Source organism: Perissodus microlepis, chromosome 4 (assembly GCF_051167445.1).
Source record: "Perissodus microlepis isolate ML-2025 ecotype Zambia chromosome 4, ASM5116744v1, whole genome shotgun sequence".
Taxonomy (NCBI): Eukaryota; Metazoa; Chordata; class Actinopteri; order Cichliformes; family Cichlidae; genus Perissodus; species Perissodus microlepis.
In genome coordinates this window covers 23,481,800-23,503,643 of record NC_140464.1, presented here as the reverse complement: position 1 = coordinate 23,503,643, position 21,844 = coordinate 23,481,800, and the positions used below count along the sequence as shown (strand labels likewise).

The 21,844-nt window shown below is 41.5% G+C and overlaps 3 protein-coding genes and 1 non-coding gene across 5 annotated transcripts; 1 reads left to right on the top strand and 3 right to left on the bottom strand.

Annotated features, from left to right (window-relative positions):
• Window positions 1-956: 956 nt before the first annotated feature.
• st13 (ST13 Hsp70 interacting protein) lies at window positions 957-10,826 on the top strand. Of its 2 annotated transcripts, none has more exons than XM_084926572.1 (13): window positions 957-1,106; window positions 1,504-1,643; window positions 4,023-4,071; window positions 4,165-4,267; window positions 5,552-5,625; window positions 5,772-5,838; window positions 5,962-6,046; window positions 6,153-6,263; window positions 7,475-7,577; window positions 7,744-7,860; window positions 7,958-7,997; window positions 8,217-8,323; window positions 10,009-10,826. In XM_084926572.1, exons 2-13 carry the CDS (start codon window positions 1,534-1,536, stop codon window positions 10,141-10,143), a joined length of 1,101 nt encoding a protein of 366 aa, XP_084782698.1. In that variant the 5' UTR covers window positions 957-1,106; window positions 1,504-1,533; the 3' UTR covers window positions 10,144-10,826. The 2 variants fall into 2 exon arrangements, with proteins under 2 accessions (XP_084782698.1, XP_084782699.1); XM_084926573.1 differs by lacking the exon at window positions 957-1,106 and adding an exon at window positions 1,186-1,296.
• A 359-nt stretch (window positions 10,827-11,185) lies between these two features.
• Window positions 11,186-14,097, bottom strand: rbx1 (ring-box 1, E3 ubiquitin protein ligase). The gene is made up of 5 exons (XM_084926574.1): window positions 13,981-14,097; window positions 13,074-13,152; window positions 12,870-12,940; window positions 11,530-11,615; window positions 11,186-11,352 (listed from the first exon to the last, which is right to left on the bottom strand). The coding sequence occupies exons 1-5, from the start codon at window positions 14,053-14,055 to the stop codon at window positions 11,340-11,342; spliced, it is 324 nt and encodes a 107-aa protein (XP_084782700.1). The 5' UTR covers window positions 14,056-14,097; the 3' UTR covers window positions 11,186-11,339.
• Window positions 14,098-14,270: 173 nt separating this feature from the next.
• trnaq-cug (transfer RNA glutamine (anticodon CUG)) lies at window positions 14,271-14,342 on the bottom strand. The gene has a single exon. It is a non-coding gene; the product is annotated as a tRNA-Gln (tRNA).
• Window positions 14,343-15,368: 1,026 nt separating this feature from the next.
• Window positions 15,369-21,785, bottom strand: chadla (chondroadherin-like a). Its single transcript, XM_084926567.1, has 11 exons — window positions 21,729-21,785; window positions 19,879-20,037; window positions 19,122-19,316; window positions 18,889-19,044; window positions 18,641-18,786; window positions 18,141-18,379; window positions 17,669-17,931; window positions 16,644-16,980; window positions 16,197-16,549; window positions 15,792-15,958; window positions 15,369-15,709 (listed from the first exon to the last, which is right to left on the bottom strand). The coding sequence occupies exons 2-11, from the start codon at window positions 20,035-20,037 to the stop codon at window positions 15,418-15,420; spliced, it is 2,307 nt and encodes a 768-aa protein (XP_084782693.1). The 5' UTR covers window positions 21,729-21,785; the 3' UTR covers window positions 15,369-15,417.
• Between the last annotated feature and the right edge of the window lie 59 nt (window positions 21,786-21,844).

The following is a 21,844-nucleotide window of genomic DNA, read 5'->3' as shown; positions in this document are numbered from 1 at the left end:
TATTTACTGAATGATGTATTTATTTGATTCATTGAGGCACGGTATGTCCTCCATAAAATACACCATCAGCTTGTAAAAACAAGTCACAAACATTGCTCTCTCATAAAAAATAAACTACTAAACTAGAAACCAGCACAACACTGTCACTCTATTATTTAGTATGATTTTAACTTACAACAAGAGAAAAAATGCAGAATATTACAGGAGCTTCTTTCTAGCATTTCTACTACATGGTAAAAACAACAAATACGTGTATATTTATTAGCGATTTACACTATGAAATTCAGCGTATATGATTAGAAAATGAAAGTGCCTAAACTGTCAGGCGCGTTACTGCCTGGGAGGCTAACTCCGGGAAAATTGTTCCACTCCAATGATGCGGTAACATGCTACCTGTGCATTTTAACCCTGAGCGTGACATTTCAGGGAATAACGAGACTAGGTTCAAGGTGGGATGGGTTTGTATGTTTTTATTGCCTATTTTATTGCCTATTATTGCACTTAATTTTCGTATTTATGTTCCTCTTCTTGTATACAGCGCTTTGTGACTGTTTGCCTGTTAAAGTGTTTAATAAATAAACTTTGCTTATTCATTTATTTATTATTATTGTCACAATGCTGATACAGCCATGACTAGTACAAAAAAAAAAATCGAAATGCACTGTTATATTAAAATGATCCAGTACAACTACAGGAAATGCTTTTCACTATGTCAGTAGAAAGAATATTAAATATTTATATATATTTATATTAAATATTATTTGTAATATTTCTATTTACAGATATTTATATAAGAAGAAAAAAATGTTAACGTTTTTACTACTTGGATTCATTAACCCCTCTATTGAAATAATCTCGTACTTCTAGGGTTTACAAAGTTTGGGGGAGCTGAGTTGATTCGCACGCGCTGGGAAGCAGAACCGTTCCTGTCAGGCCAAGCTCAGGGCACATACCACCCTTACCCACTTGGTCTGTCCGATAACACGCCTGAATGAAAACCCAGGAGCGACGCCACTGTCGGTGAAGGTGTATTATAGTACTAACATCGACTGCAGGCTTCCTCTGTGTGTTTTTTCCTTAACTTCCTTAGGCATATCTTCGGCCGGGTGAGTTTGCTTTTATTCCTGAAAATAATGTTTGCATCTACGAACTATTTTGATTAATCACGGCCCGCGGTGCAGCAAGCTAACGACGTTATTATGCGTCAAACGGTCGCCGCGTCACAGATGAATTCACATTTCTAGAAACTTCTGACCTACGACCCCCGAAACAGTCACTACTCGTAGCCGTTGCGTGGTTGGTTCATTTGTAAAGCTTCAGTAGCGCTTGTTGCTGGTTTTATATTGAACTGTAGAACTGGTTACTGCGCACGCTCATTCAATCCTTGTGCGTTAGCATACCTAGCTTACGGATGCTGTCATTTGTTTACGTGCAGCTAAACAGAACTCCTGACTTTGCTAAGCTGTTGATTGTTTTTCCTCTCTGGTTTCCCCCTGCACCTAGAGCTCCGTCTGGTGGACGTGAAACTGCAGCATGGACCCACGGAAAGTGGCCGAGCTGAAAGGCTTCGTGCAGTTGTGCGAGGCTAGTCCCGGGATCCTGCACCTTCCAGAGATGGGCTTCTTCAGGACGTGGCTGCTAAAGTCAGTACACTGGGAACTTACCTGTTGCTAAAAACAGTGGGAAGCCATTGTCTAATGCTGGTCTTCCTGGTTTACGGAATCACAGACGATTTTTTTTTTCATAATGCCAAAACAAGTGCTTAGGTGAGATCTGAAACAGACTGTAGGGTTGACCACATGCCCTGTTCCGCCCACCTAACGGTAAAGAACACGGCCCCCCACCGTAGGGTGCACAAAGCAAAGCCTCACAACACAACGAATTGTTAAAGTAAAACCCCAGAGGTTATTTTGCTTATGAATATGCATCGATTAGTGTGTAATTATATTGTCCAACAAATTGATGTTCTCATAAACTAATTAGTTCTCTTAAAAAAAGAATACAGAGGAGCAGGTGTCACTTTATGGAAGCCGCCATGTTACCCTGCAAACTTGAATACAGTGACTGAGATGTACATCACTGTATGTGGGTAGAGACCAGCAGCATACGTCAGAGTCCGCAGAGAGATCGTAAGCGTTCGCATGCGGTGGAGGTGAGATTTAATTTGTGTCTGCGCCTTCGCACTCAAGATATGAAAAGTTACACCTAGGTTTTATCGGTCCCCTTCACCAAAGAAGTGAAAAACGCACGATGGCATCTTAATAAAACATCATCCTCTTGCTCCTCACCTCAAGCCTCATCTCCTAAATTGAACTCAGAGAGGTCTAACACACAGAAACGTGCATAAACATGCTTATTTATTCTTGATATTGTCACAGTTGGGTATTGTCAGCCGATTAGACACGCGACCCTCCTGAGCAGACAATGAACAGGCTAAACAACAAAAGTTGGTTATAAGCTAACATTATGCCAGGTAATTTTAGGTTCTTGTGTCCTAAAAATCGCTGTTCCATGTGATAAACAAACCTCAGTGACACTGTTATCTGAAGAAAGCGAGCCTCACTGACCCACTGATTCGTTTCAGACTCTTTCAAAGCTTTCACAGTTTTACAGCTGCCTCCAGTGTAAATAGACCTAGAAACACATCGACAACTGAGGTAAACAGCTGACTGACAGCCTGTACTCAATACAGATGAACTGCAGTCAGTTGTTTGTCCTGCAGAAGGTCGATGGGATTATGCACTTGAATTGGGGGGGGGGGTTAAAAACAAGCTGAAATCAGTTGACTGCAGTCTGCAAAAGACTGACATCTGGTGGTGAGATTTTCAGCACTGTAACTTTAACTAAAGTAGCAGACTTTTGTCTGTGCAGCTGAGAATTTTAGAAATAAACAGCTTGGAAAAACTGAATTAAAAAACAATTAGCCAAAACATTAAAAACTAGACTACTAGTATTCAGACACCCACCAAAGGACAGATCTGATATGTGTGTGCTGCTGAGCTCTAACTTAACTGTTTAATCACCTAACTACAAATCATTAGTTTTCTGATGGATTTGAATACAGGTTTTGTTTTACTACACTCTTGGGCTCACCAGGAGCCCACTATGATTGTTGGGGGGTCTGACACAACTTCCCATGGGGATAAAAGAACGGTCTTTAAAGGTTTGGGACAGGTTAAATAGGGTTAGGTAGGGTAAGAGGCTAGTGAGTACACGTTCTCAGCATCTGTCCTCACAATTATTATCATAGAGGCATGTGGGCCAAAATCTCAAATCAAAGTTCACAGAATGAATGTTTTAAGTTGCCAATATATCGTCCGCTGTGGTCGCTTTGCTCACTCCGCACCGTCATCACACAGATACAGGCTTATACTAGCTGTTAAGCCATGAGAAGTCGCTGCAGTATTTTCCTAAATGATAGTTGTCAGGGCTCCGACAATATCGCATCACAAGCGCCGATAAGAAAGAGAAGAAGTCAAGACTTTGTTGACTGTCTTTTTTTTTAGGGGGGGGGATTCTTTCTACACACTTACGTTTTCAAACAGTTGCAATATCTCCCTCTGTGCGTCAGTACACGATCGTACACTTGTGTCTTCAAACAACCTGCGACTTCTGCGGGGCAACGAACCAAGTTACAAAACTCAAGAGGTGCAGAACCGGCCAACACGCCACAAAGACTGGGTCTCGCAACACAGGATGTGATCTCAAAATCCTCATCAGAAACCAGCGACGCAGGGATCATTAAAGTGGCCTTACTTTGTGCGCTGCTTGTTTTACTCAATTTAAGCTCACTTTTTGCAGTTTTACATGCTGTGGTTCAGTGAAGTGGTACCAAGGAGAGGGACATAACTTTAAATCTGATGGTGTATATGATTTGATTACACTAAAATGTTGAGAAATTAACTAAGCAATATGTTCAGGTGAAGGTGAAGTAACCCTGTTACAATATGTTTAGGCTTTTCCTCCAAAACAATGTCTTAAAATTGAGTGTTTTGTGTTTATTTTATTGTTCTGTTTTGCAGCATGGGTGCAACAATCCCTCCACCACCCAAGACAAGTGACTCATGCCAGGTGATGCCTAAAATATTATTTAATTGCCTTTTACTTCATGCTAATGTCAGAAATTACACCTCATCTTAACAAAGCGTGCTTTCTGACTTGTAGGGTGGCTGTCCCTGTGGCCCTCCACCCACTGCAGCTTCGCCTCCTGAGCCTGAGCCTGAGCCTGCGCCTGCTGTGCCGTCTGAGAGCGAGGAGAGTGAAATAGGTACTGTATGCCCCACTCAACACTTTGTTTCATGACAGCCTGGAGCTTTGTTTTACATGCTGTAAATTTAATAGATTAAATGAAATAATGTACACAATTTACAGAAGATTTGTTTTAATAGAGTACACTTTAACTGCTAGTCCTTTATTTATCAATGAATGTTTTAATTAATTATAAATAAACAGAAAAAACTTCTATTTACATCCTATTAAAGCATTTTAACATCATTATTTAGTACTGAAACAGACTCAGAGCTTACCCGCAATCATTTAAATTCCTTATTCTAAATATTTCAAAACTATAACAATGAGGGAGTTAACACAAGAATCAAGTAAGAATACTAAAGAGAAATTACTTGAACAGTTACCATCAGGATACAAACATTAAGTTCACCAAGGAGGATGCCGGGGAAAACACACACACACAGACATAAACATATTAAAAGATATCCAAACTGGGCCTTTATCGAGTCACCAAAAATGCACCGAAAAGAACCTGAAGCATCAACCAGTGAGGAGCACAGTGACTGGGAGAATAACGCTGTCATCCACGGCACTTCAGACCCAGCCACACACTCAGACAAAAACCCTAGCTAAACAACTCAGTGCCGAGAGGAGTGCTTGGTTATAGACATGAGAGCGACCATTTCACAGACACATGGCACAACGCCTCTTCTACAGGATGAGACTGGGCTGTATGTTTGCCTTTAAAGGACAAAGGATGCTCTCCTGAGGATTCTAATGTTCACATTTTGGACAGAGAACAGGAGGCACTCTACATCCAGTTTTGATTTAACCACCATTCATGTTTCCACGCTGACAATCCCGTGAGCTTTTAGAGCTGAAGGGGCTTACTGGATGAGACGTGAAACCCAAAAGAAGTCCAGTTGGCTTCAACTTGAGCCATTTCAGATCAGGATAGAATTTTTTCCATCCAGGCTGAAAAAGCTAATGCTATCGACAGATGGAGCATATGTAACAATTCTGATGTGGTCACATAAAAATTGGTGTAACATCCCAACACAGATTGTTTTTACATTATATCCCTTGTTGGTAGCTGAGATGTGGTGCAGTTTTTGCTAGCTGTTAACCTGTTTTTAAGCTACACCAATAATTTCATTGAGCTTATTTCAGTTAGTGTGGAGCTGAGTAAACGTTCCCCGCCAACAATAATGGTTCAGTCCTGCAGGGATGCTGATGCGAGTAATTGTCTACCCTCCAAGTTATAGAACAAACCGCTCCCGTCTTAATTATTTATGTTATGTTTTTGTGTTTGGTTTCTCAGAAATCGACAGAGAGGGAGTGATCGAGCCAGACATTGATGACCCGCAGGATATGGGCGAGCTTGAAGACATTGAGGTAAAATTATGCACATACATTAAATCAAAATTTAAACCCTATCTTAGTTGGAAGCTGAGCCCCTGACTAAGATTCAGAGACAGAGAAATTACTATATTTTAAATTTTAGAGAGACTTGAGGCATAGATATCCATACTCTCCCACAGGTCACAGAGGAAATGATGGACCAGGCCAATGAGAAGAAGATGGAGGCCATTAACGCTCTAGGAGAAGGTGGGTTGATGGTCTGTTTACAATGAACAGTGAATGCAAATCCTGAATGCTTCTCCCTGTACATGGAAGAAGAAATTAAAATGACTCTATGATCTGTAATGTCTCATTTTAAATATATTTTAGGTGATCTGCAGAAAGCTCTGGATCTTTTCACTGAAGCCATCAAGCTTAACCCCTGCCTTGCCATCCTCTATGCCAAGAGAGCAAGGTGAGAGTCCACTGTGTCCTTCAATTGAAACTACCGCCTCTTCTTCCCTCAGATACCATCTGTTCTGAATGCCTTTGAGTGTAACTGGTTATTCTCTTCGTTTTAGTGTCTACATCCAGATGCAGAAACCCAACGCAGCCATAAGAGACTGTGACAGAGCCATCAGCATCAATCCAGACTCTGCACAGCCTTACAAGTGGAGGGGGAAAGCTCACAGGTACGAGAGAGCTTCTGCTGCACAGGCAACATAGCCAAACTCTCATTCCAAACTTCCACAAAAGCATCATTCAGGCCTGAATTACTCCCCTAAATGGGCTTGGTAATATTTAATCATGTGATGGGGTTTGATTAACATTTCTCTTTAAAATGAATGTACTACCCAAGCCCTTTACTTTAGTCCTGGGATATATATACTAGACATCATAGTCTAAATGTGTACGCATTTTCCATTTTTAGTCTCCGTGCTTCGAGACTGGTCAGTGCTCATGATGTTTGCAGTGATAAGACATGCTTTTATTTTGAAGGCGAATATTCTCCATTTCTGGTTCATGTCACACTTTTTCAGCTTTCACAACCAGTCGGAGAGTAAAATTTTGAAGTTTGCAGACAAGTTGATGTCTTCCATGCAAACTACATGTGACAAGGTTTTTTTGGTACAGCACCCTCTTTCACCTAGCAACAGCCAGCAGCCCTCAGCAACCACCTCTTGGCCTGTGTGAATGGGGCCTTAAAAATGCTCCAAATAGCACCAACAACAGACAAAAACACTTCAGTGAGTCAGATTAAGGGAGGTGATGTTAAGCAGATCTCTGTCAGCTCTGCTTCACTGTATTCAATTAGTTCAGTTTGGTTTTATTTATTTTAAAAAAAACGTGTTGGGGGTGAAGGAAAAGAAAAAAAGGAGTGCATAGGGAGATGACGACAAATGAAAGTAGAGAAAATAATATTGCCCAGTAGTGGCTTCTTAACTAAAGGATATTTCAGAGGGTGTCTGTCTCATGAATCCAAACTGGGGCCTCAAAGCTGAAGGCTCTGCCTCCCATTCTACTTCTAGAAACCACAAGTAAGCCTGCAGTGTGAGAGTGAAGTGCTGTATGAGAGTAACAGGATGATTTGATGAGGACTGATTGATCAGGGTTTTATATGTGAGGAAAAAGATTGTAAATTCAATTATGGATTTAGCAGCGAGTCAGAGAAGAGAAGCTAATGTGGGAGAAATTTGATCTCTGTGTCTAGTCTCTGTCGGTGCTATAGCTGCAGCATTTTGGATCAACTGAAGGCTTTTTAGGAGCTTTTAGAAATACCTTTAACTCAAGCAGCCATATAAGTCCTAAAGTGATTAAATATGTGAGTTATTAAAGTTCTGAAGAAGGTAACTGGAAATGGAAACCAAATATTGTCAGTAAATTGATGTTTGTCCTGCTGCAGGCTGCTGGGACACTGGGAGGAGGCAGCCAGGGACCTGGCCACAGCCTGTAAACTGGACTATGATGAGGATGCCAGTGCAATGCTTAAGGAGGTCCAGCCAAAGGTAACAGTGAAGTGAAGAGAAAGATTAAAAAACACTTTGCCACAGTTTCATTTTTTGGTGGGAACAGTAATGCAGGTAGTTCAATATGTAGAAGGTTGCAGTTAAACAGCAAAGTCCTGATTTGTTTACACAATCTTAATGCAGATAAACTCTTTGTAATTTTCAGGCCAACAAAATCATAGAGCACAGACGCAAATATGAGCGCAAGAGAGAAGAGAAGGAGATCAAAGAGAAGCAAGACCGGATAAAGAAAGCCAGAGAGGAGCACGCACGGGCTCAGAGGGTGAGTTGCTGGGAGGAATTCCACAGATTTTCCAGGAGTGAAAAAATCCAAAAACTGTATGACACTGATGAATGTCTCATTCATTGTTTTGCAACAGGAAGAGGAAGCACGACAGGCTGGAGGAGGATTCTTCCCAGGTAAGAGAGCAAAAGCAACTCATTTTACTGCCGGATGCCTTATGATGGAGTCCCATAATTTATACTCCTGTAAACACTGATTGTTTTATTGATCATCCCGTGTCTGCAACGTCCAGGGTCAGAACAATGTGTGAAGCTGTGTGTTCATGGCAGGGTTCTGTTATGCATCCATTTATTAGACACATTAGTGCAAGTATAAGTCTAATCATTGCTTGGCAGGTCCGGGTGGATTCCCAGGCGGATTCCCAGGTGGAGCCGGAGCTGGTCCCGGCATGGCTGGTCTAGGTGAACTCCTGAAGGATCCTGAGCTGCTTAATGCCATGAAGGTGACTAACTCTGTCCTCCACATCACATCACAGCTGTCCCATGGTTAGGGTTGGTCATTTTAACACGTAACACGGTGCTGAGGAGAGTCTTGTAGACAGGATGGCTAATAGAACAATTTTGATGCGCACACTTAGACCAGGGAGCTTCAGGAGCGGGCTGGTTGTTTTTCCACACAGTAACAAATGATTATTTTAGCCTTTAGGGAAGCATGGAGATGAATTTAGTTGTTGTTCTAATGTTTACTCACTGACAAAGCTGTCTGCACAGTGTAGCCAGCACCTCAATAAAGGCAGATACCTAGAAACTGTATTTCTACTTGGTTTAGGAAAATTTCTCATCGTTTTGACATTTAAAAATCATTGTTGTCACCTTTAACATTAAGCAGAAGTCCCATTGTAAACATACCACGGCAGACCTGACGATGTTTCCATGAACATGCTTTTCAGCATGTCTTTATTGACCACTTTTCACACACGGTTGCTGTACGCATACAGCCGGCTGTAGCTTTGCAGCTCACAGCCCGACACATACCAACACAACAGCATAGATAGCGCAGATGTTAAGGTGGCGAGGCGTGATTGCGGGTCCCGCTCAGGTGCGTCCGCCTCCCCTGCAGTGGCGCTGCAGACCACACCCCGCCACACACATTAACCAGGTAAAATACATATTTGGGCAGAATTTTGCAAATATCTATTTTTCATCTTTTAGTAGCATAGTGCTTTTTTTTCCAGTTATTTTTTTAAAAGTCAGGTCAAGGCTCTAAAAGCCCAAAGGCGATATAAGGGTGGCGGCTCACAACAGTTTTTGTTTGCTACATGGATGATTTTAGTTCAGGTTGGTGTCTGTCCTTTTGTTATATTTCTTTAAGAGTTCAAAATGTGTTAATTACACAAATAAAATGTAATTTTCTCTGTAGCACTTCATGGATTTCATAAGCAACACACCTTAGTTGTTCACACAAAGCATAAAAGTAAAAACAATATATACAGTGTTATCTTCATTTTAGATGTCAAAAAGTATTTGCGGCTCCCAGTGTTTTCGTTTGCATGGAAACCGGGTCCAAATGGCTCTTTGGGTGTTAAAGGTTGCAGACCCCTGGTCTAGTCAGCCGATCACATGGCAGCAGCCTTTAGGCATGTAGACGTGATCCAGATGACAAACTGAAGTTCAGACTGAGCAACATACTGGTGATTTAAGTGGCTTTCAATATAACATTGTTCTTGGTGCCAGACAGGCTGGTGTGTCTGGATTTAAATCAAGTTCTTGAGCTGAACAGTACATAAATCAGAGGTAGGCAACTCCAGGCCTCAAGTGCCGGTGTCCTGCAGGTTTTAGATGTGTCCTCGATCCAACACAGCTGATTCAAATTGCTAAATTACCTCCTCAACATGTCTTGAAGTTCTCCAGAGGCCTGGTAATGAACTAATCATTTGATTTAGGTGTATTGACCCAGGGTGAGATCTAAAACCTGCAGGACACCGGCAATTGAGGCCTGGAGTTGCCTACTCCTGACATAAATCATTCAGCCACACATGGCTGTTATGCATTGTTGAATCAGTAAGACCACCATATGACCTATGGTTAAAAAAAAAAAAAAAAACGTCCAACAGTGTTTGTTAAGCTGATTTGGAAATGCCCTGGGTGAGCAAAGTTGACCCCATTTTTGTCCAATATCCAACTTCAGGACCCTGAGGTGATGGCCGCTTTCCAGGATGTCGCCCAGAACCCGGCCAACATCTCCAAGTATCAGAACAACCCCAAAATCATGGCCCTCGTCACCAAGCTGAGCTCTAAATTTGGAGCTCCTCCACAGCCATAGACAGGACGGGACCGAAATGGGAGAGAAGAACGAGTGGATATGTGGTGAAACAATCTGGAGAGCAAAGCTTTTCAACAATTATTCACTGTGTGTAGTTCAAACAGGGGAGCAGGTGACGGGTTAACTGGCATGGTGTAGAGGAAGGTTGGCAATTTCTTTTTTTTTTTTTTTTTAAATGTTCTTAATCAGCCTGTTAGCACTTAGCAACATGTCAACAAAGCAGCCCGGTGGTTAGGAGTCAGGTCTGATACTTATACACCCCGTCCAGCACATCTCAGCTGGGAATTCACTTAAACCACAGGTTGACATTTTCTAACCTGCGTCATGAACAGCCAAACCGGGAGCCTCCTGCATTAAGACGCTAGCTTAGAAACATTTCTACCGCTGTTTAATACTCTCTATGATTTAGCTACTGGTTTCTTTCTTTCTGTGGACAGAGCTGAACTCTCACACCACTGTGGGCCCTTCTTGTTATCAGACGTATTATTATAAAAAGTATTGAACATGTTTGACCCTGTTGGAAAAATAATTCACAAAAATAAAAGCTCTGTTCCTGCAAATCAGGTTTGATCTGCATTTCTAGTTCTGTTTCCCGTTAAATGTCATGTGTAAAAGAGTTCACTCATTTTTATTTTGACTTCAGTTTTCCTGTGATAATTAAACTGGAAAGAATGATCAGAAAACTCGACTCATCTTTTCACCTGTCATAATCATTGCCTCAATCTGTTTACAAACACATCAGCTGGTTCCAAATGTGGGTCTTTAAAAGTACTTTGATAAATCAGGCCTGGTGGGAGAGTGGGTCACCAGCTACTTAATCCATCCACAACATCTGTCTTTCAGCCAGAGGATTACCACTCTAACACACAGCCGGCTGGGCTCTTATCAAAGCACATCTGACTGAGCACTGTCCTGTCACAGCAGACGGCTGATTTGTCCTTTGGATCTCCCTCAATAACTCAGTCTTTTGCCCACAACCCCTGAAAATGTGCTGCTTGTCCCTTCCTCTTTAAAATTCCGACAACACAAGTCACACAAGCTGTATTTTTCACAAGATTCCTGTTTATTTCTGTACTTACAATATACCAGAACAAAATACATGAGCAGAAACAATTAGCTTTTATAAGCGGGTCAGAACAAGGATAAAGTGAGGGTGCTGCTTGCAGAAGCCAACAAAGGGGTGAAGGATAAACCAGCTAGTGTCCATATCTGTGAAAACATGACAGAGAGGATGTTCTGTCAGTACAGCTCTTTGGTTTTAAAGAATAAACAATTTTCTCTGCGGGTCAACAAATGATCAAATGCACTGTTAACCAAGGAACCCCTTAAACCCTTGTGATTGGACCACACAGTAAAACTGTATACAATGTAATGCATGGTACTCACTTCTGAAACTCCCACTCCCTGTTGTCCAGAGGACACACCTGTCTGGTCTTCAGCCAGCGAGAAATACAGTGGAAGTGGAAAGCATGCTGGAAAAGAGAAACAGTAGAAGGATGGTAAAACTACCTAAAAGAATTTTATTTAACAAAAATAATTTCTCTAGTGGAAAATCGATATTTTACTTCAGGTTTACAATATTTAAGTATCATGTATCTCCATTCCCCTGTATTGTAATTTTATTTATTATTAGTCCTTTATTTATCCAGGTAGAAATCTCATTTCCAAGAGTGACCTGGCAATACTGCTAATACTCTAATTCTTTGTACTTCCACACGACAACAATCAAACTTTGAGGCACAACTGGAAAACAAAGAAATAGATCATGTACGCTTAAAATAACAAAATGACCAGAGGATCAAGTTATCCCAGATTATTTAAAACCATTTTTAAGGATTCGGGAAACTTTAAAACCTTCCATTTAAATAGTGTTCATTGCATGTATAGTTCCTGCATATAAACCTGGCATGAGCAAGCTCTTATAAACACAACAGCCTTGTGCAGGAAATTCCTATTAAAGTTAATTATGATCAATGTTGGGAACATCGCTTCAGAAGTTATACTAATATTAATTTGTGTTTAACATGATTCCTCTCACCTTTATGGATCAGCATGCTGATCATTTTTGGTTAATATGAATCATGATCAAGAGCATCTACAAATAAAATAAATAATATACTTTATCTGATATTTGGGAAGTCATTTAGTAACAACAGTTGAAATTATGAATAATGGCGATAATGATCACCTCTGCCCGATACATAGAACTTCCTATATCTGCCCTTCCTGGCAGCAGAGATGATTGTTACAGGAGGTGTCTGTCATCGTCTTTTTAAGATCGCTCCTTAGAAGTCCTAATCTGACTTTGTGAATCTGCATGTTTTCAGTATGAATGCCAAATTTGAACAGGGAGCATCAACAACTGTCAGTGCTACAGACACCAGGGTCAGACTGTGAAGACTCAGTTCTACTGTGATATCCTGAGTTGTCCCACGGAGATCATTCAGTAGAAACCTGAACTGTGGAGTGCAGGGCACACACACTTCCTATGACTTCCTCCTTTGTTCCCAAAAAAATAATTTCAGACACCCATTTTCATCTTCTTTGCTGTGTGCGATTGGCAACAAAAGCCAATCACACACAGCAAAGAGAGAGAGAAAGCAGAGAAAATCAAGTGGTCAGATCAGGATTTTGCTTCCACAGTGCAATCCAAACAAAGAGCAATGGTCTCAAAGGGGAGCTGAGACCATTTTGATCACACCGTACATGTTAGTATAGAAACTTACATTGCAAACACCCCAGGCTACAGTGCACTCTTCAGAGGTTGCAGAAGCTTGGTTGGCCTGGCACTCTATACCTAATGGGTGAGGGGGGAAAAGTGTGTCAACATAAAAAGCACCATATCACCTACAATGATAAGCAAACCTCATTTACTGTCAAAATGTGCACTAAAGAAGAGATCAAAGACCAAAATGTAAAACTGAACTCACAGAGATCCATGATGTGGTTCCTACAGATAGCACAGTTGTCCACCACAATGTCCCAGGCCCAGAGCGCCACAGCATTCCACTGAGGGGGGAAAAAAATAAAATCACACAAATATATGATCCAAGATTCATAATCTGGAGATGATGTAATTTAAAAAATGTCTATATCCCCTTATTTGAACCACACGAGGGCCAGCAGTGCACAAATTGCTGTGACTTGAGGGGCACTTTTTGAGCTTAATAACAAACATGACATAAACATATGTTTTATTTAAAAATATATATTTTAACTTTGGTTCATTATGAGTGTCAAATGTCTTTTGATTTGAAAAAGAAGAAGCAAAAGCATCTCTTGGGTGTCTGTAAGAGGGCCTTATCCACTTCCCCATCCCAGAAACACGCCTGAGATGTTACTGTAAACTCTATAGAAGCCCTCAAATCATTAGAGATTTAAGATCTCATTTAAGGCATGGGGCCCTAAATATATCATTTGAGTCTAGCTTATTGAGAAAGGAATAGCATAAGAACGAGACACACAGTTGCCATCGAAAACATGTCAAAAGTGTAAACATTATTTTAAAATACAAAGCAAAAATTACGTGTGAAATGTAGCTAAGCTAATTTCGCCGGGGTACCGTTTGAACAGCTGATGTGTTTCTGCCCATTACACCTTTGTTATTAATTCAGAGATATCTGTGAGGCTGTTGATTCTCGGCCCCTTAATGGGAAGTACAAATTCGTGGGTGTTCGTTACGAACTGATTCTATGCCACAGTGACTTAGCGCTAAAGTTAGCATGCTAGAGTTAGCTTAGTAAAGGCAGTGAGCGGCACTGAGCTATGATAGTATCCATTGTTCACATTAGACAGCTTCTTAGTAACTCCCCGGTGAGAGACTTTTTACAGCCATACCTTCTTTACTTCAAATCGTTTCTTGCTTGCGCTATTAGTACCGCTCGGTGTATCCACGTCCATTGCTGCTGCCATCTTGAACGGAAGAGTATGACGTATGAGCCAAATCAGGCGGAAGAAGAGCGGCAGTTTCCGCCGTCGAATTTGAGAAATTTTAAAGCGTATTATATCGATATTTGACGGCGTAATGAAGACAGATCATAGTTATTTTCTTATATTTATTTCAAAAGCTAAAAATGTTAACTTTCATGAACACAAAGCGAAAAGCTTCTCCATGATCCAAAATATTTAGGTTCCACCGAGATTTGAACTCGGATCGCTGGATTCAGAGTCCAGAGTGCTAACCATTACACCATGGAACCCCCACGACGACCCATGAACTACAGCTTAGTATAAAGGTGGGTATCATAGATACAATGGTCTGTCATTTCCCGTTAGATATAGTAAATTGTTAGAGCAGAAATGTTGCTAACACTGCCAAGTAGTTTGAATTACTATTGATCTCCCATCGACGCTACCGTGATAGGATCAATACTTTGCTTCTATCCTATAAGTTCAGTTTGTAGCCCACTGAATTTTGGAATTAAAAAACTATAGCTCAGACATGCTGTATGAAAATATCTGAAAGATTTTGTATTTACCGTCACGTCTAGAATATTTTAAACCTATAGCACATTTAGATAACAGATGTTGACCAAAAGTGCTTAAAAGACAGGTCTTAAAAAATCAAAGTGATTTTAGTGGTCATTAAAATGTGTTCAGAATTTGCATATTGATGACTCATTTCATAAATCATGAAACACTGCTCTCCCTTACATAAGCTGCCCTTATAGGCTAAAAATATTGGTATTGGTATAGGGAATACTGGCTTGATATCAGATCAATACCAAAATTTGCAGTAGCCTACTGCACAGAACTAGCTGTGTTTGTCCGTTTTTGTTAGCTTTCAGTATGGATACACCCATAGATAAGATTTTTTTTAGCTATGTGGTTCCCTTCTATAAACTACACTCAATCCCAATGTGGGATATTGCTGTGCAGTCTCACATAGGGACAATGTGGGATAACATGGCCTCGCTGACTTCACCTATAGACACTTGACACTTGGCCTCTGTAAATTAGTATGTGCACCACTAAATATACATTTCTGTAATATGCATAGCAGTTGGGCTCCTCTAAAAATGTGTTGTTATTCTCTCTCAACAAACCTTTTTAGTGTTGCATTAAAGTATCCCTGCAAGAATGGTGAGAGATTGGCTGAGTGACTGTCAGGTTTCCTCTGACTTTTTGACTTTGATTTTTCGCTTGGATACAAAAGACTTGCATGGCTCAACATTTTAATTTAGAACCAAAAAAATGTAGCTTTCAAGAAACCCAGCTCCTTAACACTCAGGTTTATTGCAAAAAAAGAGGAAAAGGAAAATGAGTTACATGTTCTCATTTCAGTATCTTCTTTTTCTTTGTTACTTTTGGTGGCCCAGGTTTTCTTTGAGGCTGCTTCCTGGGCAGTTTGGCAACTTTAGCTGTGGTCTGTGCTTTGACTTTTCGGGACTTCAAGGAGTCTGCTTTGGATTTCTTCACTTTTGGATCTGCAGCACTCTTCTTTTCTGGTGGAAAAATGTTCTCTGGGCAGGACTTGAAGACGTGGATGCCCCGGACCTTCTGACCTCTGAGCTCAGGAGGGTGACCACAAGTTGCGGTCAGCTCCAAACTAACATTCTCCATCCACCTGAGCCACAGATACAAAGAGACAGAGTCAGTAAAGCTGTCAGTTCATTCTAACTGTAGTCCCAGGTAAATCTTACACCGACCTGCGCAGAGGAAGCAGAGAGCAGTCACAACGCAGTGGGTTGTCCTGCAGGTCCACGGTCTCCAGGCCGGTGAGTGGGCTCAGATCAGGAAACTCCTCCAGCTCGTTTCCTCTCACAGTCAAAGTCCGCAGCTCTGAGGCCAGCCCCAGCAGTGCATCCTTGGAGATCTGCACAGTGATGCAATACAAAGAGTTGAAAAGAAAATTCTTTATCTTGAACAAGCCCTCAGTGCAGTGAATAGCATGAATGAATCAGCACATATTTTCACATAAACAGTACAGTCACCTTTGGACTAGATATTGGAAGCCTGGCATGATGGCTGGTGTTCAAATACTGACAATGCTAAGAAAACATAAACACGTTGCAAACTAACTTGTGATATTAGCTTAAAAGGGTCTCTCGTACCTTTTCCATTCCCATATGATCCATGTAAAGTCTCTTCAGACTTTTGGATAAGGGCTGGAAAGCGTTTGGTCCCACCCAATGAACTGAGTTCCCAGAGAGGTTGAGCTCCTGCAGATTAGGGGTCTCAAGCAGAGCGTGGGTGGGCACCTCAGTCAGCTGATTTGAATCCAGGTGAAGGGTACATAGAGAGTCAGAGTCAAGAGCGCCCTTGGCAATGTAAGTTAAGTTGTTATTGCCCAGATATAACTCAGTAAGTTTAGAGCCCAGTGAGGACAGCAACCCACTGGTCTCAAGTTTAGAGATGGCATTTTGCTCCAGGTGTAACACAACCAGACTTGGTAAGAGTGACAGAGCTAGAAGAAAGACACAGAACAGCCATGTTTTAATTCCAGTGTTTCTTGTAGATAGTATCTACTGAGGCAGACTTAATGTAACTTATCCACTGACCTGATCCAGGGAACTGTGCCAGCTTGTTCCTCTCCAGGTGGATGTAGGTGAGCTTGGGCGCTCCAGCAAAGGCCTTGGGGTCCAAGGACATGAGGTCATTATCAGAAAGATACAAATACAAAAGGTTTTTCATCCCTTGAAGGGCACGACCTTCAATTTCATGGATTTTGCAGGACTGCAAGTGAAGAGAAACAAGTTGGCTGCTGCCTGGGAAGCTGTTGGCTGGAAGGTAGTGGAAGTGATTATCGTGGAGGTCCAGCAACTGCGTCTTGGCGGGGAAGCCTCGTGGGATTCTAGTATGGCCCCGACCCTCACATGTGGCATGCTGGGTCTCAGTCTAGAGAAAATCAATTTTGAATGTGAAACCTGCAAAACGTCTCAGTGGAAATAACAAACAGTCATCGAGGAAGTACTCTGAGGGTTTACTTAATAGAATACCGACATATCACAGTGCTCTGAGACACTGATAAACATATGAGTAAAACAGCTGCCTTGTAGCATGCAGCATTAGCCTTCATTTAAAGGCCTTTGAAGCATTATTTGTGGTGTGCCAAACATCTACCACTATGTTACCCATCTACCTACAGTGGATTTTTAGAGCTTTCAACTCAATTTTATTTATATAGCATGGCCACTTGATCCAACCCCTAACTATATGCTTTATCAAAACCCTTTTATCATAGCTCTGTAGCTTAAAACTAGAGAGGGTGTCTGCCTCCTGAATCCAAACTGGAAGCTGGTCCCACAGATTAGGGCCCTGAAAGCTGAAGGCTCTGCCTCCCATTCTACTTTTAAATATCCTAGGAATCACAAGTAAGCCGCAGTCTGAGAACCAAGTGCTCTACTGTGATTAAGTAAGTAAGTACAAGTGAGCCAAGTGAGAGTGTGGTAAAACAGCAAATCTATGAGAAACTGGAGTTTTTATTTTTTCTTCCTGCTTTCGTTGTTGAGAGATCAGCAAATGCTGGAGTTGAACTGAAATTTTCATGGAAGTGTCCCAGAAGTGTTTTCTGTCTCCAACTTACATCACATTCACAGTTAGCTGGACACTTGACCTTCTGCTTTGGCTTGGCAGTGGCTGTGACCGTGGGTGGGACTCTTTCCGTACTCTCCTCCTCCTCCACTGGTGACTCCCCCCTCCTGCAGCGCAGATCCAGAGGAGACACCGCCTGCAGAGGCTCATCTGAGAGGTGAGGAGGTCCAGAGCAGGCCCCCAGCAGCTTCACACCACTAACTCTCGCCCACTGCCTCAGTGGAGACATGTAGCAGTTACAGTAGATGGGGTTCCCTTTAGAAAAATTAAGAAATGCCTGTTGGTCAGCATGTAAAAAATGACACATGGTATGCTATCACCCCCCCTACATCTTTCTTTCTTGGCCTCACTATGAGACATGAGAAGTCAGATCACTTACATCTGCTGGTTTAGAAAAAACGAAAGCCTGTTATGTTAAAGTAAAAGTCTGTGTCCAATAAAAAATATCAGAACACAGGCTTTACCTGTCAGGTTGAGGCTGGTGAGCTCTCTAGGGCCTGAGAAGGGCTCCACGTACCGAAGATGGTTGTGGCTGAGGTCAAGGTGTGAGAGGAGGGGGGCTTGAGAGAAGGCCTTGTCTGAGAGGTCCTGAAGGGACATGTGGCTGAGGTACAGGTGTGTAAGCTTTGCCATGGAAACGGAATCTTCCCCGAGGTAGACCATGGGGTTGTGGTTCATGTGCAGCCGTGTGACCTCACGGAGTCTTAACAGGTGGAGGACATGGCAATTTAAAATTGTCACTTAAAAGCTCACAAATTTTACTGTATATATATATATATATATATATATATATATATATATATATATATATATATATATATATATATATATATATATATATGTATTATTGTGGTCAGTAGTTTGACTTCTTTCTGAGTGCTGCTGCAGCTGAGGATTCAATACTAAACACACATTAAAACACACATATCAATATGTCCCATAATAGTCGTCCAGGTTGTCCCACCTCGTCATTGTCTGTGTGGGGAAGAACTGCAGCTCATTGTGATCCAAGTCGAGGCGGCTGAGGGTGAAGAGCCCAGCAAATGCCTCAGGTGCCAGGTTGTTCAGAGAGTTGTGGCTAAGACGAAGAAACTTAATGTTCTGCAGCCCCTTGAGGAGGAAGAGGAGGAGGAGAAGGAGGACTGTTGTGGAATCGCATTACCAAACACATCCAAAAAGATTATTAACGTATATACCCATAATTTGGAGTACCTGGAAGACCATGTTAGGGATGTAAACCAGCTGGTTGTGGGTGAGGGCCAGTGTGTTGAGGAAGCCGAGCTGTGTGAAGGCTCCAGGCTGGATCTCCTCGATGCGATTGTTGTCAAGACGCAGCTCTTTCAGGGAGGAGAGACCGTCAAAGGACTCCTGCAGCAGTGAAAAGAAGAGAACATCATTCTCATAATAAAGACTCGAGAGGAAAAACTGCAGGCCTCTGATCTTACTTGGTAAAGGATTTCAATTTTGTTGTGAGCCAGGTTTAGCGAGACCACTCGGCCAAGAGTCCGAAAGGCGCCCTCTTTAATCTCGATGATGTTGCAGCGCTGCAGGTTGAGATGGGTGAGGTAGGGTGTGTGCATGAATGCCCCCCTGGACAGCACCTGCAAGTTGTTATTCCTCAGGTCGAGTTTCACAGTAATCTAGAGGGAGCAATGAGTATTGGACACACAATTACATGCCAGGACGGAAACCAGAGTGAGGCTGGTTTATTCAGATAATAAGTCTGGTTAGCTAATCACTATTTGGTTCTAAAATCACTCTCTCTTGATTTCAGCACTAATTACTCACAAAATGTGGTCCGTACTTCATAATTATACACTTTCATGCTTTCTTTAGTGAGGACAATGAGTGATCATTCACAACACAGGCTGGAAAATAATTACATGCAGTATTTTACAGAAGCTTCTTTAGCAGCAGCAAACTCCCTTTAGATGTTTCTGATGTTTCACTGAGGAGAAATCTTTGTCCTATAAACCTGTTTCAGTTCATCAATATTTCTGGGATGTCTTAATTGAAAACCCTTTTCAGGTCGTGCCAGAGCATCTCAGTCAGGTTAAGAGGAGAGCATTTGAAATTCTTATTGAAACACGTGCACGCGCCATCCTTCAGAGTAAAGAGGAGAGGATCCATCCAGCTTGTTATCAACCCTCAGTTTAAAAAGCCCACATGTCTAAGATACAGCAAAACCACTGAATTCCTCACCTCCTCCACAGTCGGGGGGACATCTGTTAGGTTCTTGCCCACACAGGCTGTTGTGAGTGTGGTGCTGTCACAGCTGCAGGCTCTGGGACACTTTTTGGCTTCCACGGGTAAAGACAGTGTTAAAACAAGGAGGACGACTTCAGCAGAGAAGATCTGCATCTGTGCCAGTAACACATGTTAGAAATAGAATTACAGGAGTGGCTAAAGGCCCCGGGTTGGGAGACAGACACTAGACACACTAGTTCAAGTTATAAAGCTATTCTGCACCTTACAGAAGCAAAACAACAGATTTGGGGGTCTTGAAACATGGATTCCTCCTCATTTACTTGGATAAAGGACTCTGCTTTTCCTTTCATGTCTATAAAATATTGTTGAAGGATTGTCATGTTACCTAAGGTATCTTTAAGGAGGCAGAAGAGCTCTCCATGGTTGAAACCAGCATAGCCTTTTACTTTGTTTGATTTCCCCTGGTCTCCCACAACTGGTTCCTGGTTCCCAAAACTCAACGGTTTGGCTTTAGCAACACATGGCACACATCATTTATCTGCCATTTTTAAAATATAGATGTAGCAGGTGATGATCAAAACTGATCGATACTCAATATCTTACACTATATATCTTAACACTGAATGCTACCATATGAGAAATCTAAACTCCAAAGCAAATCCGAGTTCAAAACCCAGACTCACTGAAAACAAGCAGCTTGGCTTACCTTTAACCATATGGCTGTGCTATCAGTGTTTCCTTGGTAACAAGAATTAGAGATGGATTTAATCTGCCAGTTCGGGCTTTAAGTTGTCCACTGAGGGCTTTACTTCACTCTGAGTGTGTCCAGTACTTACAGCCTGTGGTCCAACAGGCTAACAAACAAGACTTTGGTAAATTCTTTTGTGGTGACCCCTGATCTTTGTGTCCTCTCTCTGCAAATTAACACACTGGCTTCACATTTTCTGAGGCACAAGAGGCAAGCAGCTTCTATTTGCTGACACATGAGATGAAATAACTTACTGCTGGTTTGGAAAAATCAAGGCTTTTAAATCTGAATGCCGGAGTTTCATCCATAAGCTTCCATTATAACCTTAAAAAAGCCTGCTTCATCAGGCAATAATAATTGTGTGAATGCCTCAAAGTATTCTGCTATTTCTGCTAATTCCAGCTATATCTTTTGGTATTTATTACTATTATACTTTTTAAAATATTACACTTTTTTCCTTTTGTCCCATTGAAATGAATGGAAAACTTCCACAATTCTGCTAAAACTTGCTTGTTTTTGAAACTTACTTCCTCATACTTTCACGTAGAAACTCCATTCAAACTTTAAAATGTTCTCAAATTATTGGGCTTTTCATGTGTGATTCAGCTTTTTCATATGTGTTACTGTTTTAATTTAATGCCTCTTTAAGTTTTCAGTTGCAGCTTTGTGATTTTCCAGAAAATACATGCGTTGTTATGGTTGCTATGCAATTAACTCAGAGTGACAATTTGTCCTTTCTGAACTTTCTCTTCATGTCCGAACAACTTCTTGCTACTCACTAAATTTTCACTCAACCTCCACAAATTATACATCAAAACGTGGGGATTTTTGCTGGCTTTCAGAAAATGTCATTATCATTGTTGTGGAAGTTACAGATTTTTATCAGATCGCCTCAGAGCAACACAAAGTCTGAAAACTCTCCATAGAAAGTCAATGGAGAGTTTGTACAAAATCAGCGCTGGAACTCTTTAATGAGAGCCATTTTCAAATCGTCATATCTCCTTAACAAAGCAAAGTTAACAAATGAGGCTTGTGCCAATTCATCTTCAGACACTGCTGACACTCACGGTCAAAGCAGTTTTTACAGTCATCTTACCGTTGAGCCATAAATTACATTTGTTTGAGGGGTGGAAATCTGTCCTTTCTGTCCGCAGTGAAGGTTCAAAGTCTGCCGATTCACCCAGTACAAGTGACAGGACAAGTGCTTCTATC